We start from the raw sequence: 16,564 nt of genomic DNA, 5'->3' as shown, positions 1-16,564 counted from the left end.
CTACTTGATCGACTGCACCTCTCTGCTTTTATGACTTCCCGCTGAGGCTGAAAAACTTCGTGCATGTTGACCACTAATCTAATCACTGATCAATAATTTCCTGACACAGCCCCCTCGACAACACGAAACAACACAAAACGAAACGAAACAAAAACAAAAAACAAAAAAACAACTGTGAGTCACCAAAGAGTCAGAAAACTGCACGGGAATAGAAAAAAAGAATTAATGACGCAACTCGAACAAAAGCATTTGTAAGACTCCGTTGCGTGCCGTGAGGTGATCCCAGGAGGAGGCGTCTCAGCGGAAGGATAAATAGTTCCTATATCAGGTATTTTTTACACTGGAGTTTCTTCGTATTGTATTCGTCTCCTTCTGTGTCCTCTTTTGATAACAAAATACACCTTTAGCTCAAATCAGTGACGTTAAAAATTGAGTTTCGAACATCCAAATTAAGTTCAGAGCAGGAACTTACAAGTCTAAAGTTTCAGTATCAATACGCAGACTGATATTGATCCACTGGTACGCTGTAAAACAGAAGCTGAAACATGGAGTTGTATTTGGAATAAACTTTGGAAACTTTGCTTGGTGTTTATAGAGATGTCACCGAGAACATGTGTAACATCTTCCGCGCAGGATTTGTGCCGTGGATCATACTCTCCGTGACTCTCGCCTCAGGCTCCGATGGTAAGTGACAGTTTGTTTTAATCTAATCTCATTTAAATGTTGTTCTGACGGAACCTTTTGCAAACATTTTCACGTTGTTTGTAGTGACGCATTTTGTGTGGAGTTCACTTTGATTTTTCCGTGTGAATACAAACCAAACCACCAGTTTAGAAACTCGGATTGGGATCAGAGTAAACGAGCTATAGGTGTGGAAACGCCCTTACTCTACTGCTGTCGCAGTTACAAGAACGCAGAACACACACAAAGAATATATGTTCAATCAGTCACATTCATCTGACTTTGTTCTGCAAACGAGTGATTTCCATGTTTGGCGGTGGGACAGTCAGCTTTTATGTTTAAATGGTTTCAGAGCGCTGATGTGCTGCCGCCACCTTCACAGCAGCACTGAGAGCGCGCTCAGTGATAAAATAATTAACTGTTATTAAAATCTTTGTTTTACCGCTCTGTGCGATAAATCACCACATTAACGATTTTCTGCAGCATTCATATTTTCTTATTTGTAAGTGTTAGTGAAGGAGAAATGCGCAGGAATTGTGGTGTAAATATCGAGACTGCACCGAGGATTATTACCGAGGAATAAACACACAACAGCCTTCCGCCATTTTTAGACTTAACATCGCTCCCAAGAGAGAGAGTGAGAGAGAGAGACTTTATTAACTTTATTGACAGCCACATGCACGTCATGTGCCAAACAATGCTTTTATTGGCTGTTTCCATTTTCCTTTATATCCTCTCTACATCAGCTCAAACATTGTCTGTGTCTAGAAAATACTAAAGAAAGACGTCCTTCTTACAGTTTAGAGCATATTTTTATCTAACACCTCCACTTGCTCTCACTTTGTCATTCTCCTAAAAACACGAGGTTTCTCACCCAGTATCATATAAAACTTTTTAATGCATGGTATGAACATAAACCATTCAAATTTAAACAACTTAACTTTTGTAGCAGGTTTTGTCATCAAATCTTTTACATTGGACAGCTATCCAAAATAATTTTCCTTTCATTTACAGTTGACCTTATATAAAGTAATAGTTTATGTCACTATGCTTGCATCTCTGTCTGGTTAAAGGATTAATTGCCAATGCTATCACACCCTGGTTGTCTTCATAAACCTTAGGTGGTGCATAGGTCCATCGATACCTTTGAACAGCTGTATGAGTACATACTCTGTTGTACAGTTGTAGCTAAGGCCATGTACTCAGCTTCACAGCTGGATAATGCAACAGTGGTTTGCTTTTTAGTTTTCTATTAAATTAAAGGATCATTCACAGTCAGGCCTATACAGTAACCAGTTCTGCTGTGTCATTCTGTCTGTTACATCAGCCCCACAATCTGCATCACTATGTGCTCAGAACCTGTGGTTTTTCTGCAGCACTGATCAGACTCTGTGCCTTTGGAAATCGTTCATCTTTTCTACACCATCAGTGTAGTTCAGTTTTTGCTCACAAGGTGTCGCTCTAGCTTTGTAACCTTGCATATTAAACCTTTCAAGGATTTTTTTTTTCTGCATATTTCTTTTTCTGTGACATCCTCACATAGTTATCTCTCTGGTCAAAATCAACACCAATACAATGTTTCAGTTAACTCTTTCATTTAGAATTTTCCTGCCTACATTTCCTTCACAACAATCAGTGTGTTGTTATTGCTGGTGTCAATGATCAGGTCATTTACCCATTTTATCAAGATTACCTTTTCATTCTTTGGTGTTCATGTGTAACCATAAAATTGAGGAGCACAAAGTTGTTACCACTCATATGTTCATGTAACATCTTATTCCAGCTTCTGCCTGATTGTTTTAGCCCATACAGTTACTATTTCAACCTTACATTTGTATCAGATCCAGCTACCTTTTAGCTCTCTGGTTGTTTCATGTATGTCTCACAATTTAGTGGTGCACATAGATAGGCAGTTTTAACATCCATCTGATGTAAAACCATGTTTAATTGTATGGATATTTAATTGCTCTTTGCATAGATACCATGATAGTGGTCAGATTAGCAGTGGGAGAGAAAGTTTTTTCAAAGTCTACACCCATCTTCTGACTTTGTCTTTTTAGTCCTCTTTTATATCTCAAAGTCATCTTTATCACATGGCATCATGTCAGTTTGTGTTTGTCTTTCCACAGTTGTTTTCATCACAGACATGACCAGTCTGTGGCTGAGCACTTTCCCGCTGTTAGGATAAAAGACCCAGTAGGCTGAAATATTTTTGTCATTTCCAGCTAACATTCCCTTTGCACACTTTGAGTCTAGTTTTCTCTTGTTCTGTTTATAAACATAATATGCTGTTCCAAATGTTTGCATCTTGAAAAGAATTGGCTTTCTTCTTGTCAGCATCAATTACGGTGTCTGTTTTGTGAGTTTGTTAAAACATCTGTTCCTCACCACAGCTGCTGTTTGTACTGCATACAAACTCCTTAAGTAACTCTCTCTCTATTAGCATACATCTGGCCACGTCAAAACTGTAGTCAGTTTTGCTTAGCAGTACTCTTTTGATGTGGTGTGTGTGGTTCTTAGGTCTCATGTCTGTTCCCAGTTTTGCTAAGAAGAGTCTGATAAGTTTTTCCCATAAAGTCTGTTCTGATCTGATACATTTAATCTGCCCATACGGGGCTGTATCAGCCAGAAACCTTTGTGTTGCTTGCACCTTGTCACTCTTACTTTCGAGATAATACACAAACACTGCACTGGAATGATCATTACCTATACTCTTGCATCAGGCTCCTTATTTCTAGTCTGCATAAACTTTACCTTTGTGCACACCTCACAATGTGGGGTCTGAGGGTGGGTGGGTTTATCTGTTTTAACTTTGGTAAAGGCAGCTGGTGGGGACACCCAGCCTTGTGAACAAGATAACTCGAGAAAGAGGACTTTCAAACTGATACCTCAGCTTTAAAAGGCTGATGGGGTATTGTTGTCAACTGGTTAGGCAGGTGGGCAGCGGCGTGGAGAACGAAGTATGTGAATGTGAGAATGAAGATGAGTTTGACCAGACCTTGGTCAGAAGTCAAGTTTTCCAAAAATCTTGTGAGTGCGGTAACTCAAGAGCAAGGCAACATTGGATTTTTTTTAAATGGATACCATTAGCTTTATCTCTGTTTTCTCTCTCTTACTTTAGCTATCTTTTATTTCTTCTTTCAGACAACATAAACATCACAGCTGAGTCTGGACAGAACATCACTTTGCCATGTCGAGCTCACAACAATCAGAAGCCCATCATAGTTGTAGAGTGGATCAGATCTGATTTGGGGGCAGGTTATGCCTTGTTGTTCCAGGATGGGCACTTTGTTCCAGATTATCAGCATCCGTCTTTTAAGAATCGGGTGGATCTTCAGGACAAGCAGATGAAGGATGGAGACATGTCTCTGATTCTGAACAACGTGACGCCTGCTGATAGTGGAACATATGAATGCCATGTCGTCATGCGAGGAGCAAACCAGAGGGAGAGAGTAACAGAGCACACCTGTACCATCGAGCTAAAGATTCTTCCTCTTGGTGAGTTACTACAATTGTTTTTGATCAAAAAACGAGCTGCTTCCTAGTTGCTGATGTTGTCTATTATGTTTTTAACCTCTCTGCTCTCTGGTGTTTCCTGTCCTTCAGTCCAGATAAACACGACAGCTGGACAGACAGTCATTCTGCCATGTCAAGTTTCAAACCTTGACAGCAATCCCAGTGTTGTTATAGTGTGGAGCAGAACCGATCTGGGGACAGAACATGTCTTCTTTTACCAGGACCAGAAGTTTATTCCAGATGACCAGCATCCATCTTTTAAGAACCGAGTGGATCTGCAGGACAGAAAGATGGAGGATGGAGACGTGTCTTTGATTCTGAACAATGTGACAATTAATGACACTGGAACATACGAGTGTTGTGTCTTCATGAAGGGAGCAAAACACAGAAGGAGAGCAAAACTGGATAGTGACCTCATCAGTGTTGTCAACCTGAGAGTTGTTCCTCCAGGTGAGTGAGTAGAGTTGAGTGTGTGTGTGATCAGAGGTGAAGCTGCTTCCTGGTTGTTGATGTTTGTTTGTCTGTGAAGGTTTTCAGTCATCCAGCTCATCGTAATCTAAGGAGCTTGGATAGAAAAGCATCTGGACATCTTTACGTTGCTTAAAGATGTCTCACTCTCATCCAAGAAGCTTCTTCGGTTCTAGGTTCAAATGGCAGAGAGTCCCAGACTTAAGCCCGATGGGAGAACATCCCAGTGTACTTTAGACCCAGGAACACACTCAGACAAAAACTGATTCTTCCCAAAGACAGAACTCCTCACAAACTTAAAATCATTGTGTATACTGTACAATGTAACCGGGAATGCTCAGACCTCTAAATTGGAGAAACCAAAAAGCCACTTCATAAACGCATGGCACAATGTAACGCAGTAAAGGATCAGGGTGCCTGACTGCAGCTTGATAATAAGCTAGTCAGAAGTGCTTCGATTACGGAGCCTGAGTGTGCGGATAAAATACAAACAACAGAAGTAGAGCCCGAATATACATGGATTATGTATCTTATGGTGAGATGAAATTTATAGACAGATAAACAAAAGAAAAATATACATACATTGTAAATATCAACACTTCACCGAGTTCTTTTGATTCCTCAGAGGCATCCGATGGAAGACAAAACACTGCTCAGTAGACCATTTAACACTTTATTACTTCTAGAAGGGAGATGCGTCCTGCATGACACGTTGCCGCAGATCTCAAATTGGTGGTGTGCCCCTGACAGTTTTATTACAGAAGCTCTCTCATTCTAGTCTAAACAACAGTGTCTCAGTAACTTTCCACTAGAGATGGTCCCCTCTTGTCTAATTTTCCCAGGCAAGCGTGAGCGAGAGTCTGCAGCTTTCTACTCCCCAAGGACACATGGTCTAATGCCTTTATTTTTCAGGGCTGTGTCGGCTTAATACTACACTATATAACTTCATAACACTTCTTAATAAATAAGCATAGCATTATTGAGGCACTGAAAAATGATTCATTCCCAACTAGATATATATTATAAAAAAACACAATGATAATGATAATAATAACAATAATAAAAATAATACAAAACAACTAATTTAGTCCCAAGAGAAGGTTGGACAAGGTATAGTCGGTTCAGTTTAGTTGACCTGCAATAAGCCGTGTTTCCAAACAGGTAGGAAGTTGAAGTCCATTTATCAGTTCATATAGATTTATCAGTCCTACCGCAATACAGCGGTGGTCGGGTGGCTCACCATCCCGTGCTGATCAGGGGTTTGATAAGGGGAAAAAAAACTCTGACTTAATCAAGGTTAAAAACATAAATTAGCATTCACAGTTAAATTGGAACAGCGTTCTGCTGCCATTACAATTGAAAAATAAATCCATAAATAGAAAAGTCAAATAATTAATGTCATATTTTATACAACAGCCAATAAACCAATAACCAAAGTCATAACATTTGATTCTTATAATGAATTTCATTCAAAAATATTGTTATAGAAAACCATTTGCATGGGTCCCACCAAAGTAAAGTAATTTAGCAATAAGAGTAATAAACATTATCCAAAGTTAATCAAATATTTCCAACACACATTTAATTATATGTTGTGCAACACGTTCAATAATCTAAAAGGAATTCAACTCAATTCAGAAGTCCCATAGGCCGTTTTGGCATTCACTTAGAAAAGTAACAAAAAACTTCCAAAATGGACAAAACTACAAAAATCAGATCTCTCACTCAACTCTTCAAACGGTAATTTAACATTCAGCCATAGTGAAAAACTGTCTGTCACCAACTGTCTGCCATCTATAATTCAGTTTTGAGATCCTTTCCCAGACACCTTAACGCCTACGCACATCCTGGGCCTTTTGACCTTTCATAATAGGACTAGGGTCTTATGGGGCTAGATTTCACAATGAGCTCACCTGAAACCTTGGCTGATTGTGACCTACACCTGTTTTTACACCTTGGCTATTGTGATTAGGTAGAGGATCATTAGGGGGTCCATGTCCCTTTTGGGGGGACACTCTTCTCGGTTGAGAGGTGAAATGTCTTCAAGCAACTTAAAGAAGTTCAGACGCTCATTAGACTTAATGTTTGTTTCTAAAGATGTTGTTGATGAGACTTTGTAGAAAGCAGCTGGTCTGAGTGATGTGATCAGAGTGCAGTAGATAATGTCTGACAGCAGTTTGAAGAGGAAATGGATTCTGTTCTGTTCTTCACTCATCACCTACCTGACAGCTGACACCTCACACCTGTTTCTCACCTGCAGGTCAGCCAGGAGGAGACACAGAGGGTGGAGTCATTGGATATAAAGTGATATATTTTGTTTTGTTTCCTGTACCAGTTCTTGTGGCTGTTATTTTGATCTGTAAAAAAAAGAACAAAAATAATCCCCCACTTCCTACTCCTCCGACTGATGAAGTAGCAAATGAAGTTTACTGAACAATCTCTGTGTTGATATTAGGGCTGCCACGATTAGTCAACTAGTCACGATTACGTCGACTATCAAAATTGTCGACGGCTAATTTAATAGTCGACGCGTCATTTGAAGCAAAATAAAATAAACGTTTAACATATTTTCAGGCGAGACTGTAGCTGTGTAAACCTCAAATATCTGCTCAGTTTATCAAGACACCACATATTTTCAAAAGCGCTGCGACGTCTTCTGTTACCCACCAGCTCGATAGCTAAGTGGGGTTCAAGGCTCACCAGAGCCGGTGAGAGCACCGGACTCCCGACAAATCGTTTTCAAACCTACCGCGGTCTTTCGCTATTTAGGTTAAACACGAAGAATAAATCATTTAGATAACTTAAAAATGTTATTGTTTGTTTCTTTTACTATTTTATTTGTTTCTGAGTAAATCGGTTTGGCTGAGATTAAAGTTAAGGTTAGAGTTTACACAGTTTAAAGTTAAATTTATTAAAGTTTACACAGCTGTCAAGCAGACAACTGATTATCAGAAGTGTGAGGTGCTCGAGAGTATACTCCGGTGTCCTGTTATATTTTAGATAGCAAGGAGCAGACGGCGCCCTATGACAGCTGGGATAGGCTCCAGCGCCCCCCACGACCCTGAAAAGGATAAGTGGAAGCGGATGGATGGATGGATGGAAGGAGCAGACGGTTGAGTTTTTTAAACTTCACCTAAACAGTCTGCAAATTTCATTAAAATTTAATAAACTATCATCTTGTCTTTATTTTTAGTTAGCACATACCTTAAACACTTAAAGCTGTAAGCTAATGATACTTATATAAGAGCAGATGCGTGCTGGTGAAATAAGCTGTTCGTTGTACGTTCAATGGATGCATGATCTGATTAGTCGACTAATCACAAAAATAATCGGTGACTAGTCGACTATCAAAATAATCGTTTGTGGCAGCCCTAGTTGATATTAAATTATACTTAATCTTTACTATATTATTAGACCTTTATTTATCCATATAGAAATCTCATTAAGATTCAAATCATATTTCCTAGAGAGACCTAGCAACATGACAACAAAAGTAAAAACACATACAGCATATAACAACATAACAATATCTATATCAAATTGATATTACTAGAATTTTTAAATAGTGTTATATAAAATCAAAAGTATCTCTAAAACATCAAACATCGATCAAACTCTGATTTGATGTACAAGGATCTTTGATATATCAAATCTTGTGATTTGATATCAATAGGGCAGCACAGTGGCACGGTGGTTAGCACTGTTGCCGCACAGCAAGGTCCTGAGTTCACTTCCACCATCAGGCCGGGGTCTTTCTGTGTGGAGTTTGCATGTTCTCCCCGTGTTCCCTCCGGGTACTCCGGCTTCCTCCCACCGTCCAAAGACATGCAGTTTGAGGGGATAGGTTAATTGGATAATCCAAATTGCCACTAGGTGTAAATGTGCGAGTGAATGTGAGTGCGAATGGTTGTCTGTCCCTGTGTGTTGGCCCTGCGACAGAGTGGCGACCTGTCCAGGGTGTACCCTGTCTCTCGCCCTATGACAGCTGGGATAGGCTCCAGCGCCCCCCGCGACCCTGAAAAGCATAAGCGGAAGCGGATGGATGGATGGAGATCACTTGTCATCGATCAAACTCTGATTCGATGTACAAGGATCTTATATATATCAAATCTTGTGATTTGATATCAATAGATCACTTGTCATCAATCAAACTCTGATTCGATATCCAAGGATCTTTGATATATCAAATCTTGTGATTTGATATCAATAGATCACTTGTCATTGATTACACTCTGATTCAATGTACAAGGATCTTTGATATATCAAATCTTGTGATTGATATTGATGGATCACTTGACATCGATCAAACTCTGATTCAAGTACGAGGCAGCAGAGAGGACCTTGTATGGGTTTACTACCACATTCTAAAGGTATGCATGTAATGTCAACTGGTGAAATACAAATCTGACACACCAACATCAGGATCAGCGCTCTCTCAGACTGACATGTAGAGAATGTGAGCTGACAGAACAAATAAAATTTATGTACGAAGTTTACACAAACAACCAGGTATTATAGTATATATATTTATATATATTATAGTGGCACACGTAATTCAATTACAGTGATCTGAGAGCCACCATCTAACTGATGGAGCACAGGCTCAGAACTGATGTTCAGTGGTTATCTGCGTAATATCATCATAGTCCCCAGACAATCTCTCTGTTGACAAAATAATAATAATGTAAGATACTCATAGTGTTACCTTTGGCTCTGCGTCAATATAAAGAAAACCGTTAATATGTCAGTTAGCAGTCTAACAAAGCTCTGCCTGCAGAGCACAAGTTAGTCCAAAAACTGTTTAGCAAGAGATGTGTTACAGGCGTACCTAGTACAACGCACACACAGTGGTTTAGCTGTGATGCTTGTGGCCTTATTAATGCAACTTATTTCAAGCTGCCGTAAACACTGTTGTACACACTGCTTCCTTACCCAGCTTGCTCGTCCTGCACTAAGCTCTCCCCTCTTCCTTTCTAGGTCCTGGCATTCTACTGAAGTAGGGAAGGCGTCATTAGATGATGACTACCATCTGCGTTGGAGAGCCGTCCCTGGCACTGCCCCCTAAAACCACTACACCATCCCTCCCATGCAGCTGAGCCACCGACCACACTATGACCAGATCAGGAGCTCCCTTCTGGATGAAATCAGTTAAGGAGCTGGTCAGCTCTGCAAAGCCAGGCACGAACCGGGGTAATAACCAGTCAGCATCAAAAACTGTCTCACCTGCTTTTTGGTCTTGGAATGCAGGCAGGATCCCATAGCTGTTTTGTCCATTTCAGGGTGCATCTGCCCGCCTTCCAAGTATACCCCAGGTACTGTAATGCTTTCGGTTCAACAGCACATTTCTTTGCATTGACCATGAGCCCCGCCTCCTTCAGGGACTCCAGGACTGCAGCCACCCACTTCCAATGGTCCTCTCAGGTGTCACTATGGATAATGACGCTATCCAGATAAGTAGCAGATGGGGCCCCAACCAAGCTGAAGGGAAGTGTGATTACTTTTTCCAACCTGTCGGACTGGAGAAGGACATTTTTTCTGTAGATTGTGGAGAGAAGGGGTTCTGCCAGAAGCCTTTGGTAGATATGAGTTTTGTGAAAATGGAGCTGTGACTAATCAGTCCAGGACCTTGTCGACCCAGGGCATGGGGTAAGCATCAAAGTGTGACACTTCATTCACCTTGTAGTAGTCAAAATAGAACCATATAGCCGCATTTTTCTTTACCAGAGTCTTTTTTTGACCAGGATATGTCCTTCAATGCACATATTAAACAAATATGTGGAACTACTTTCTTCCATTTGCGCAACATCTCTAAAATTAGAACTATCCTAAAAACTCCCTGAAAAGCCTTCAGTTAATCCAAAATGCTGCAGCAAGAGTCGTGACAGGGACTAGAAAGAGAGCTGATTTCTCCAATATTGCCTTCCCTTCATTGGCTTCCTGTTAAATCCAGAATTGAATTCAAAATCCTGCTCCTCACATACAAGGTCTTAAATAATCAGGCCCCATCTTATCTTAATGACCTTGTAGTACCATATCACCCTATTAGAGCACTTCGCTGTCGCTCTGCAGGCCTACTTGCTGTTCCTAGAGTATTTAAAAGTAGAATGGGAGGGAGAGCCTTCAGTTTTCAGGCCCCTCTTCTATGGAACCAGCTTCCAGTTTGGATTCAGGAGACAGACACTATCTCTACTTTTTAGATTGGACTTTAACTTTTCTTTTTAGCATAGCAAAAAAAAAAAGTAAAAAAAAAACCTGTATAGTGTATATTAATTTGTTAGTAGCGATGTGACACAGTTTTCTGCCCAAGCCAAAGACTTGGGTGATGCTTCAGGTAGAGAGGTGTAGTAAGTGGTGGTGCTGCAAACATGGCTGAGAGCAAACACACCACAAATGGCTAAAATAGAGCCAGAGCCAAAGTTTCAGTTACACAGAGAAGTTTCATAGGAGAGTCTGCAGGCTATGACGTCTATAGAATAAAGTACATACGTGGCAGCACATGGGAGCCTGCATGGGTTTACTACCACAGTCTAAAGATATAAATGTCATTTTAACTGCTGACATGTACTTATGTTGTTGTTGATCAAGCCTGCATGTCACTGATGCTAACATCAAACTTATGATAAAAGATTACAAAAAACCAACAACAAAGCCAGTTATTATACGGTTACATTATTCAGTCACAGTGACCTGATAACCACCATCTGATGGAGCATAAGCTTAAAACTGATGCTTGGCAATGTTATCATAGTCCTCACATATTCTCTGCTCAGCATTGGGTGCTGTTACCAAGAAGATGGTGGTGTCATTCCCTGTAAAATGAGGTCATAAGATGTATTTAAATGAGGCAAAAGCAATCGAGCTTGATAAATAATCAAGGATACTCAGAGTGTTACCTTTGTATCTTTATAGGGACACCATGAGGAAAATGGAGATGAAGTATGGACAGAACACCACTAGGTGACAGACCAGTGTGATCATGAGGTGAAGGGAAGTGAAGTCAAAAGGCCAAGCTGCAGAGAGAATTGCACCTTTTCAGGTGAATATATGGACAAAATAAAAGGTGAATGCAGACTGATGATGGGACCTTGATGTTACAGGCAGAATTAGCTCAACTAGTCAGTTCTCCCCACCCATCTCCACACTGAGTCCTCTGTTGTTTGCTTGTGTTTCTCCTCAGAGTCCATCCAGCAGAGCTGTCGTCCTCCTCACAGCTCAGAGACACAAAGTCTCATTTTAAAAAACTGAGCGCTGCTGGGACTCACAGTCAGACGAGCTGTGAAGAGGATGTTTTGGGAAATTATGTACACAAAATAAATTATCTTCTTATAGTCTGTTAGAACCACTCAAATCTGAAGTCTCAGACAGTCTGCCACCTGTGATTAAATTAACTCTGTCAAATACTGATCAGTTTTGTGAATCTGGAATTTTTAAAGGTGAATATACTTCCTTCATTCTTTTAAAGGGCAAATATTTAGCAGGCTTCAGTAGTGATGGTGAGATGAAGCCTCGTGATGAACTGAAGCTTTCCATCCAACTGGTCGACTCATGGTTCGAAGCATTGTGATGATTCATTGGCTCTGCTGCGCCATCAAGTGGACGATTCAAGTGAAACAAGCTCTGTGATTTATAATGATGTGATGTGTAAACCTCTAAACTAAATAAATAAATTGTTTTCATGGTTATTTATTCCGAATATTATCTCAGTATGTCTGATACAAAAGAAAGTGGAAACTATCAGGACAACGTTTTGGTATGATTAACTGTGTAATCATGCTTATGTACATCTGGATAATGACACAAACTAGTGTGTGGTGCTTCACTTTTTAATAAACTAAAAGACAGAAATTAGAATATAGGATCTGTGGTGTTGTTTATTTATTTATATTATGGTTCTTATCATTCGTGATATTTATTACTGTGTGCATACTTTATTAGAAGAGATGAAATATTAAAAAAATCTCTTCCTTGCTGGTTTCATCGAAGAAGAAAAGCTCAAGTAACTATGTAGCACGTATGTAATCCAATTCAACAACACAGTGTGATGGGAAATCAGCTGTTTTGCTGCGCATTTTATTTTGAATCTGAAAATAAGTTTCCGTTTCAGTTCCTGAATCAGTCACGTGGTACGGACTGCCCGCGAGGCCTCGAACATCACTGCATAGGTAATCAAAGCAAGCCTCGAGACGTGCTTCACAAAAACTCCCCTGAAATTACCCGACACACGCTTCGGAGCTTCGACACACACGGCACATCATTAGGCTTCAATGATCAATTACTGTAATAATTACCATGCCATGCTACAGCAAAGCCTAAAAAGCATCAAATGTCTGAACTCATGTCAGGTTTAAATTGACTGACCATGATTTGTTGCACTGCTCAGCAGTGACATCACAACTTAATTGAAATGCCACTGAGGTTAGTTTGAGTTTGACATTCAACAAAATAGCAGAGAAAACAGAAAACCACCAGACTGTGGAGAACACAGACGTTATGGGTTTGGTTGAGTTACAGACTGATGAGTGGAGAAAGTAGGAAACGGCTTATTCTTCTATATCTGAGTGCTGTTAATCTGTTAATACCACCAGTGACACAATGTAAAGTTGTACATGTACTTGAGTACTTTTAGAGTATAATTCATACTGTATGTTTAAACCGTATGGATGTATTTCTTTTTTTGTAGTTTTCTATTTCTGCTCCACTGTATTTTGAATTCAAACACTGTACTCCCTGCCATTTATTTAATTACTATGTAATGCTACATTATTATAGATAAAGTGACTCAGCAGTATATAAGTTGTTCCAACCATCTAAAGCTGCAACATTAAAATAAAACTGATATAAATCAATAATTATGATCCTGTATCATCTATATGATTTTGGAGAGTAATTTCTGTTAGTATTTCTTTAGGTATATTACTTTTGTATGATTACTATATTCTCTGCACTTCATACATAAGGCGCACTCCGGTGCGAAAACACAACTTTTTTGAATTTATTTATTAATTATAAAGCTCTGACTTGTATTATGAGTATGAGTCTGTGGTCTGGGAGAGAGTCCTGTAAATACAATATATAATGACCAATGCTGGGCAATTAATTATATAGTTCTTCAAAAAAGTTACTGAGTTTTGCAAACAACAAAGTTTTGTGCAGCTGTTTACCTAAAAATGCAGCCAAGGCATTTTTTAAAACAAACATTTCAAACTATTTACAGAACAATCAGCTGTTCTGCATCAAATCTGATGCCACACAAATTATTTGTGCCACCCCACGTTGCCATATAATTTTTTAAAATTGGTCCACATGGTACATGTTCGGGTTTGGGGTTTTTTTTGTTTGGTTTTTTTGGTTCTTCTCAAAGGCCGAGAGTGTTTCGAGCATTTTCCTTATAAAACACCGTTTTTACCATTTCTTCCCGTAGTAAATATAAACAACGACAGTATTCAGGAAGAAAACCAAGCATTGCATATAATTTTATCATAACTCTGGTTTTACGTGTCCTATCAACACAATCTCCGATGGTTGTACACGTTACCATTAACGTGGCTTCACTCCACATCAGCCACGCCGCTTTGCTAGCTAAAACACCGGTGTCGGCACATAAGGACGCTGTCATAGCCTGTCAACGACGTTGATTAGCTGCGTATATATGAATTGTAATGTGCGGTGGAGATGAAGCCAGCCGCGGAGGTGTGCAGGTGGATAGCGAATGAGCAACAGCTTCTGACTTTCCAAAAGTTCTAATTTATTTAGAATATCAAAAATAACTTCTAATAACCTCTACCACACATTACTCAAGAACACTAGTCCGCGTACACACGGGAGCACCCATTACAGGGAGAGTGCGAAGAAGAACAAAAAGGGGTTGACACACCAGTCATGAAATGGCAGGCGCCACCATGTGGTGATACACTGCATTACAACAGCAACTGTTACAAAATGTGTATCGCATCATTGGCTGGACTATGGGATAAGGTGGCATCGTTCTAATTTCATATGGGAGCAGCCATTCACATACTGACTAACACTGCAAAACAGAATTGTTAAAGTGTTCATTTTAATTTCAATTCACGTTAGATTTTTTTCTGTGTGCACAGAGACCATGTCAGCAGTGCGCAATTGCGTACGTGCGCAGTTTAGAGGGAACATTACTCTGACACCAAACTGAATGTTTGTGATAAAGAAACAATCGATTTTTTTATAGATAATCATTGCATGTGTTCTTTATCCAACTCTCAGTGATATCAGATTAACAATTTGACCAGTTCAAACTTGAACCCTCCCCCTCTTCCTCTGTGACAGGATGCCAGTGTTGTGGTTTGTAGTAAAAGCAAAGTTTTCCCTGTCAGTCTGCAACAAACATGAGAAAAAACCCTTTTAAATAGTTAAGCTGGCTGATATCTATTAAGATGGACAGAAACAAATTGGTACCTCTATGATGGTCTGAGACAAAGCAAAATTTGTGGGCAAGTGGCTGAAATCAGTCAGGAAACTGCACAAATGAATATATGTAAACATGTTGGTGTCTGTCAGACGCTTTCATTGACAGTTCTCCATGTCCAAGATTTGGGGGAAACCTTTTCTTACTTAACCCTTTAAGACCTACCATAGAACCAAGTCCGCCAGAGCTTATATTATATTTTTACATGCTGTAGTGCCATTTTTGGGAGCATTTCAAGTTGCTATACATCAATACAACCATTATAGCCCAAATTTTAATAATATGTATGCATTAAGTGCATAGTAATTACATAAATTGCAAAAAAGTGCAATAAACTACAAAAAAATTGAAAATCATTTGTTTTTTAAACATATATTTCTAGTTAGAGAAATTTAAGAGGCTTATCCCTCAAAACTGTAAATACAAAAAAGTTGCACAAAATAGTTTTCCACCACAAGAAATTTATTTTGAGTGTCTTCATAGTTTTATTTTTGAAATACACCAATTTTTATAAACTGCAGGAAAAACGAAAATAAATATTATAGTGCAAATTGTGCATCAAAATAAACTATTTCCAGTAGTGCAATATGAGTCCTAAGCATCCCAGAAACAACACAGAAAGTCATAAAGTCAAACATAACTTTTAAAAACACCAGTATAGGCTCATGAGGCCCTGATTGTAAAAAACTACATTTTCGCGAAAATGACGTCACTTCCGGTTTCGGGCAGGTAACCTGTGACCGGTCTTCCTGACAACCCTACACATACGAAAAATAATAATTGTGAGCCACGCAAAAAGTCACTGCTGAGACAATCTGAGTGCAGTGAACTCATTTTTGTGTTCAATGAAGGGTACAAAGTGGCCCACACCTCTGCACCATGACCATCATCAGCCTGAACTGCTAATAAAAGGAAGGATGGATCCATTCTTTCATGATGTTGTTGTAGAACCTTCTGATTGAAGGTGTAAACATTGTCCTTTCATACTTTGATTATGGCAATAAGTTATCGATGGTGGCCCCGAGACACCAAACGGACTGCAACTTAAAAAAACAAACAAAAAAACCCCACCAGCAATAAGTCAAATGCTGCAAAAGCACACAAATCACAATGGAAATACGAAAAACGAAAACAAATAGAAAAAATGGAAATAGGAAAAAACAGATTTCCGAAAACACAAGTGAAGTGTTTCTGGGGAGACAATAACCCGACAAACCAGTTGCAGGAACCAAAATATGCTAGGTAAGTGCATTTTAATCTCCTTATCGCGAGCCGTGGGGATTTCTTCTTTCTCTCACCCTCTCTCTTGCACTTCTTTTACGGTTCACTCCGCACGCGAGCCTTGTGCTTTGCGCTGGGAAGAGGGAAGAGGGGTGGTAGTTACACTCGCAGTAGCACAGGAACAGTCTCCAAAACACGTAAAATCTCCAAAAGACAACAGAAGTGCTCCAGCATGCT

The 16,564-nt window shown here is 39.6% G+C and overlaps 1 protein-coding gene across 10 annotated transcripts; it reads left to right on the top strand.

Annotated features, from left to right (window-relative positions):
• The first annotated feature begins 414 nt into the window (after window positions 1–414).
• LOC116324516 lies at window positions 415–12,523 on the top strand. Of its 10 annotated transcripts, none has more exons than XM_039607949.1 (8): window positions 3,528–3,711; window positions 3,826–4,179; window positions 4,288–4,647; window positions 6,926–6,969; window positions 9,643–9,855; window positions 10,044–10,311; window positions 11,575–11,725; window positions 11,843–12,523. In XM_039607949.1, exons 1-5 carry the CDS (start codon window positions 3,588–3,590, stop codon window positions 9,658–9,660), a joined length of 900 nt encoding a protein of 299 aa, XP_039463883.1. In that variant the 5' UTR covers window positions 3,528–3,587; the 3' UTR covers window positions 9,661–9,855; window positions 10,044–10,311; window positions 11,575–11,725; window positions 11,843–12,523. The 10 variants fall into 10 exon arrangements, with proteins under 10 accessions (XP_031600984.2, XP_039463875.1, XP_039463883.1 ...); XM_039607946.1 differs by having other exon boundaries at window positions 9,945–10,311; XM_039607947.1 differs by having other exon boundaries at window positions 9,643–10,311; window positions 11,843–11,966; window positions 12,128–12,523.
• Window positions 12,524–16,564: the final 4,041 nt, after the last annotated feature.

Source organism: Oreochromis aureus, linkage group 3 (assembly GCF_013358895.1).
Source record: "Oreochromis aureus strain Israel breed Guangdong linkage group 3, ZZ_aureus, whole genome shotgun sequence".
NCBI lineage: Eukaryota > Metazoa > Chordata > Actinopteri > Cichliformes > Cichlidae > Oreochromis > Oreochromis aureus.
The sequence above is the reverse complement of the archived record's forward strand: the minus strand, read 5'-3'. Positions and strand labels throughout refer to the sequence as shown.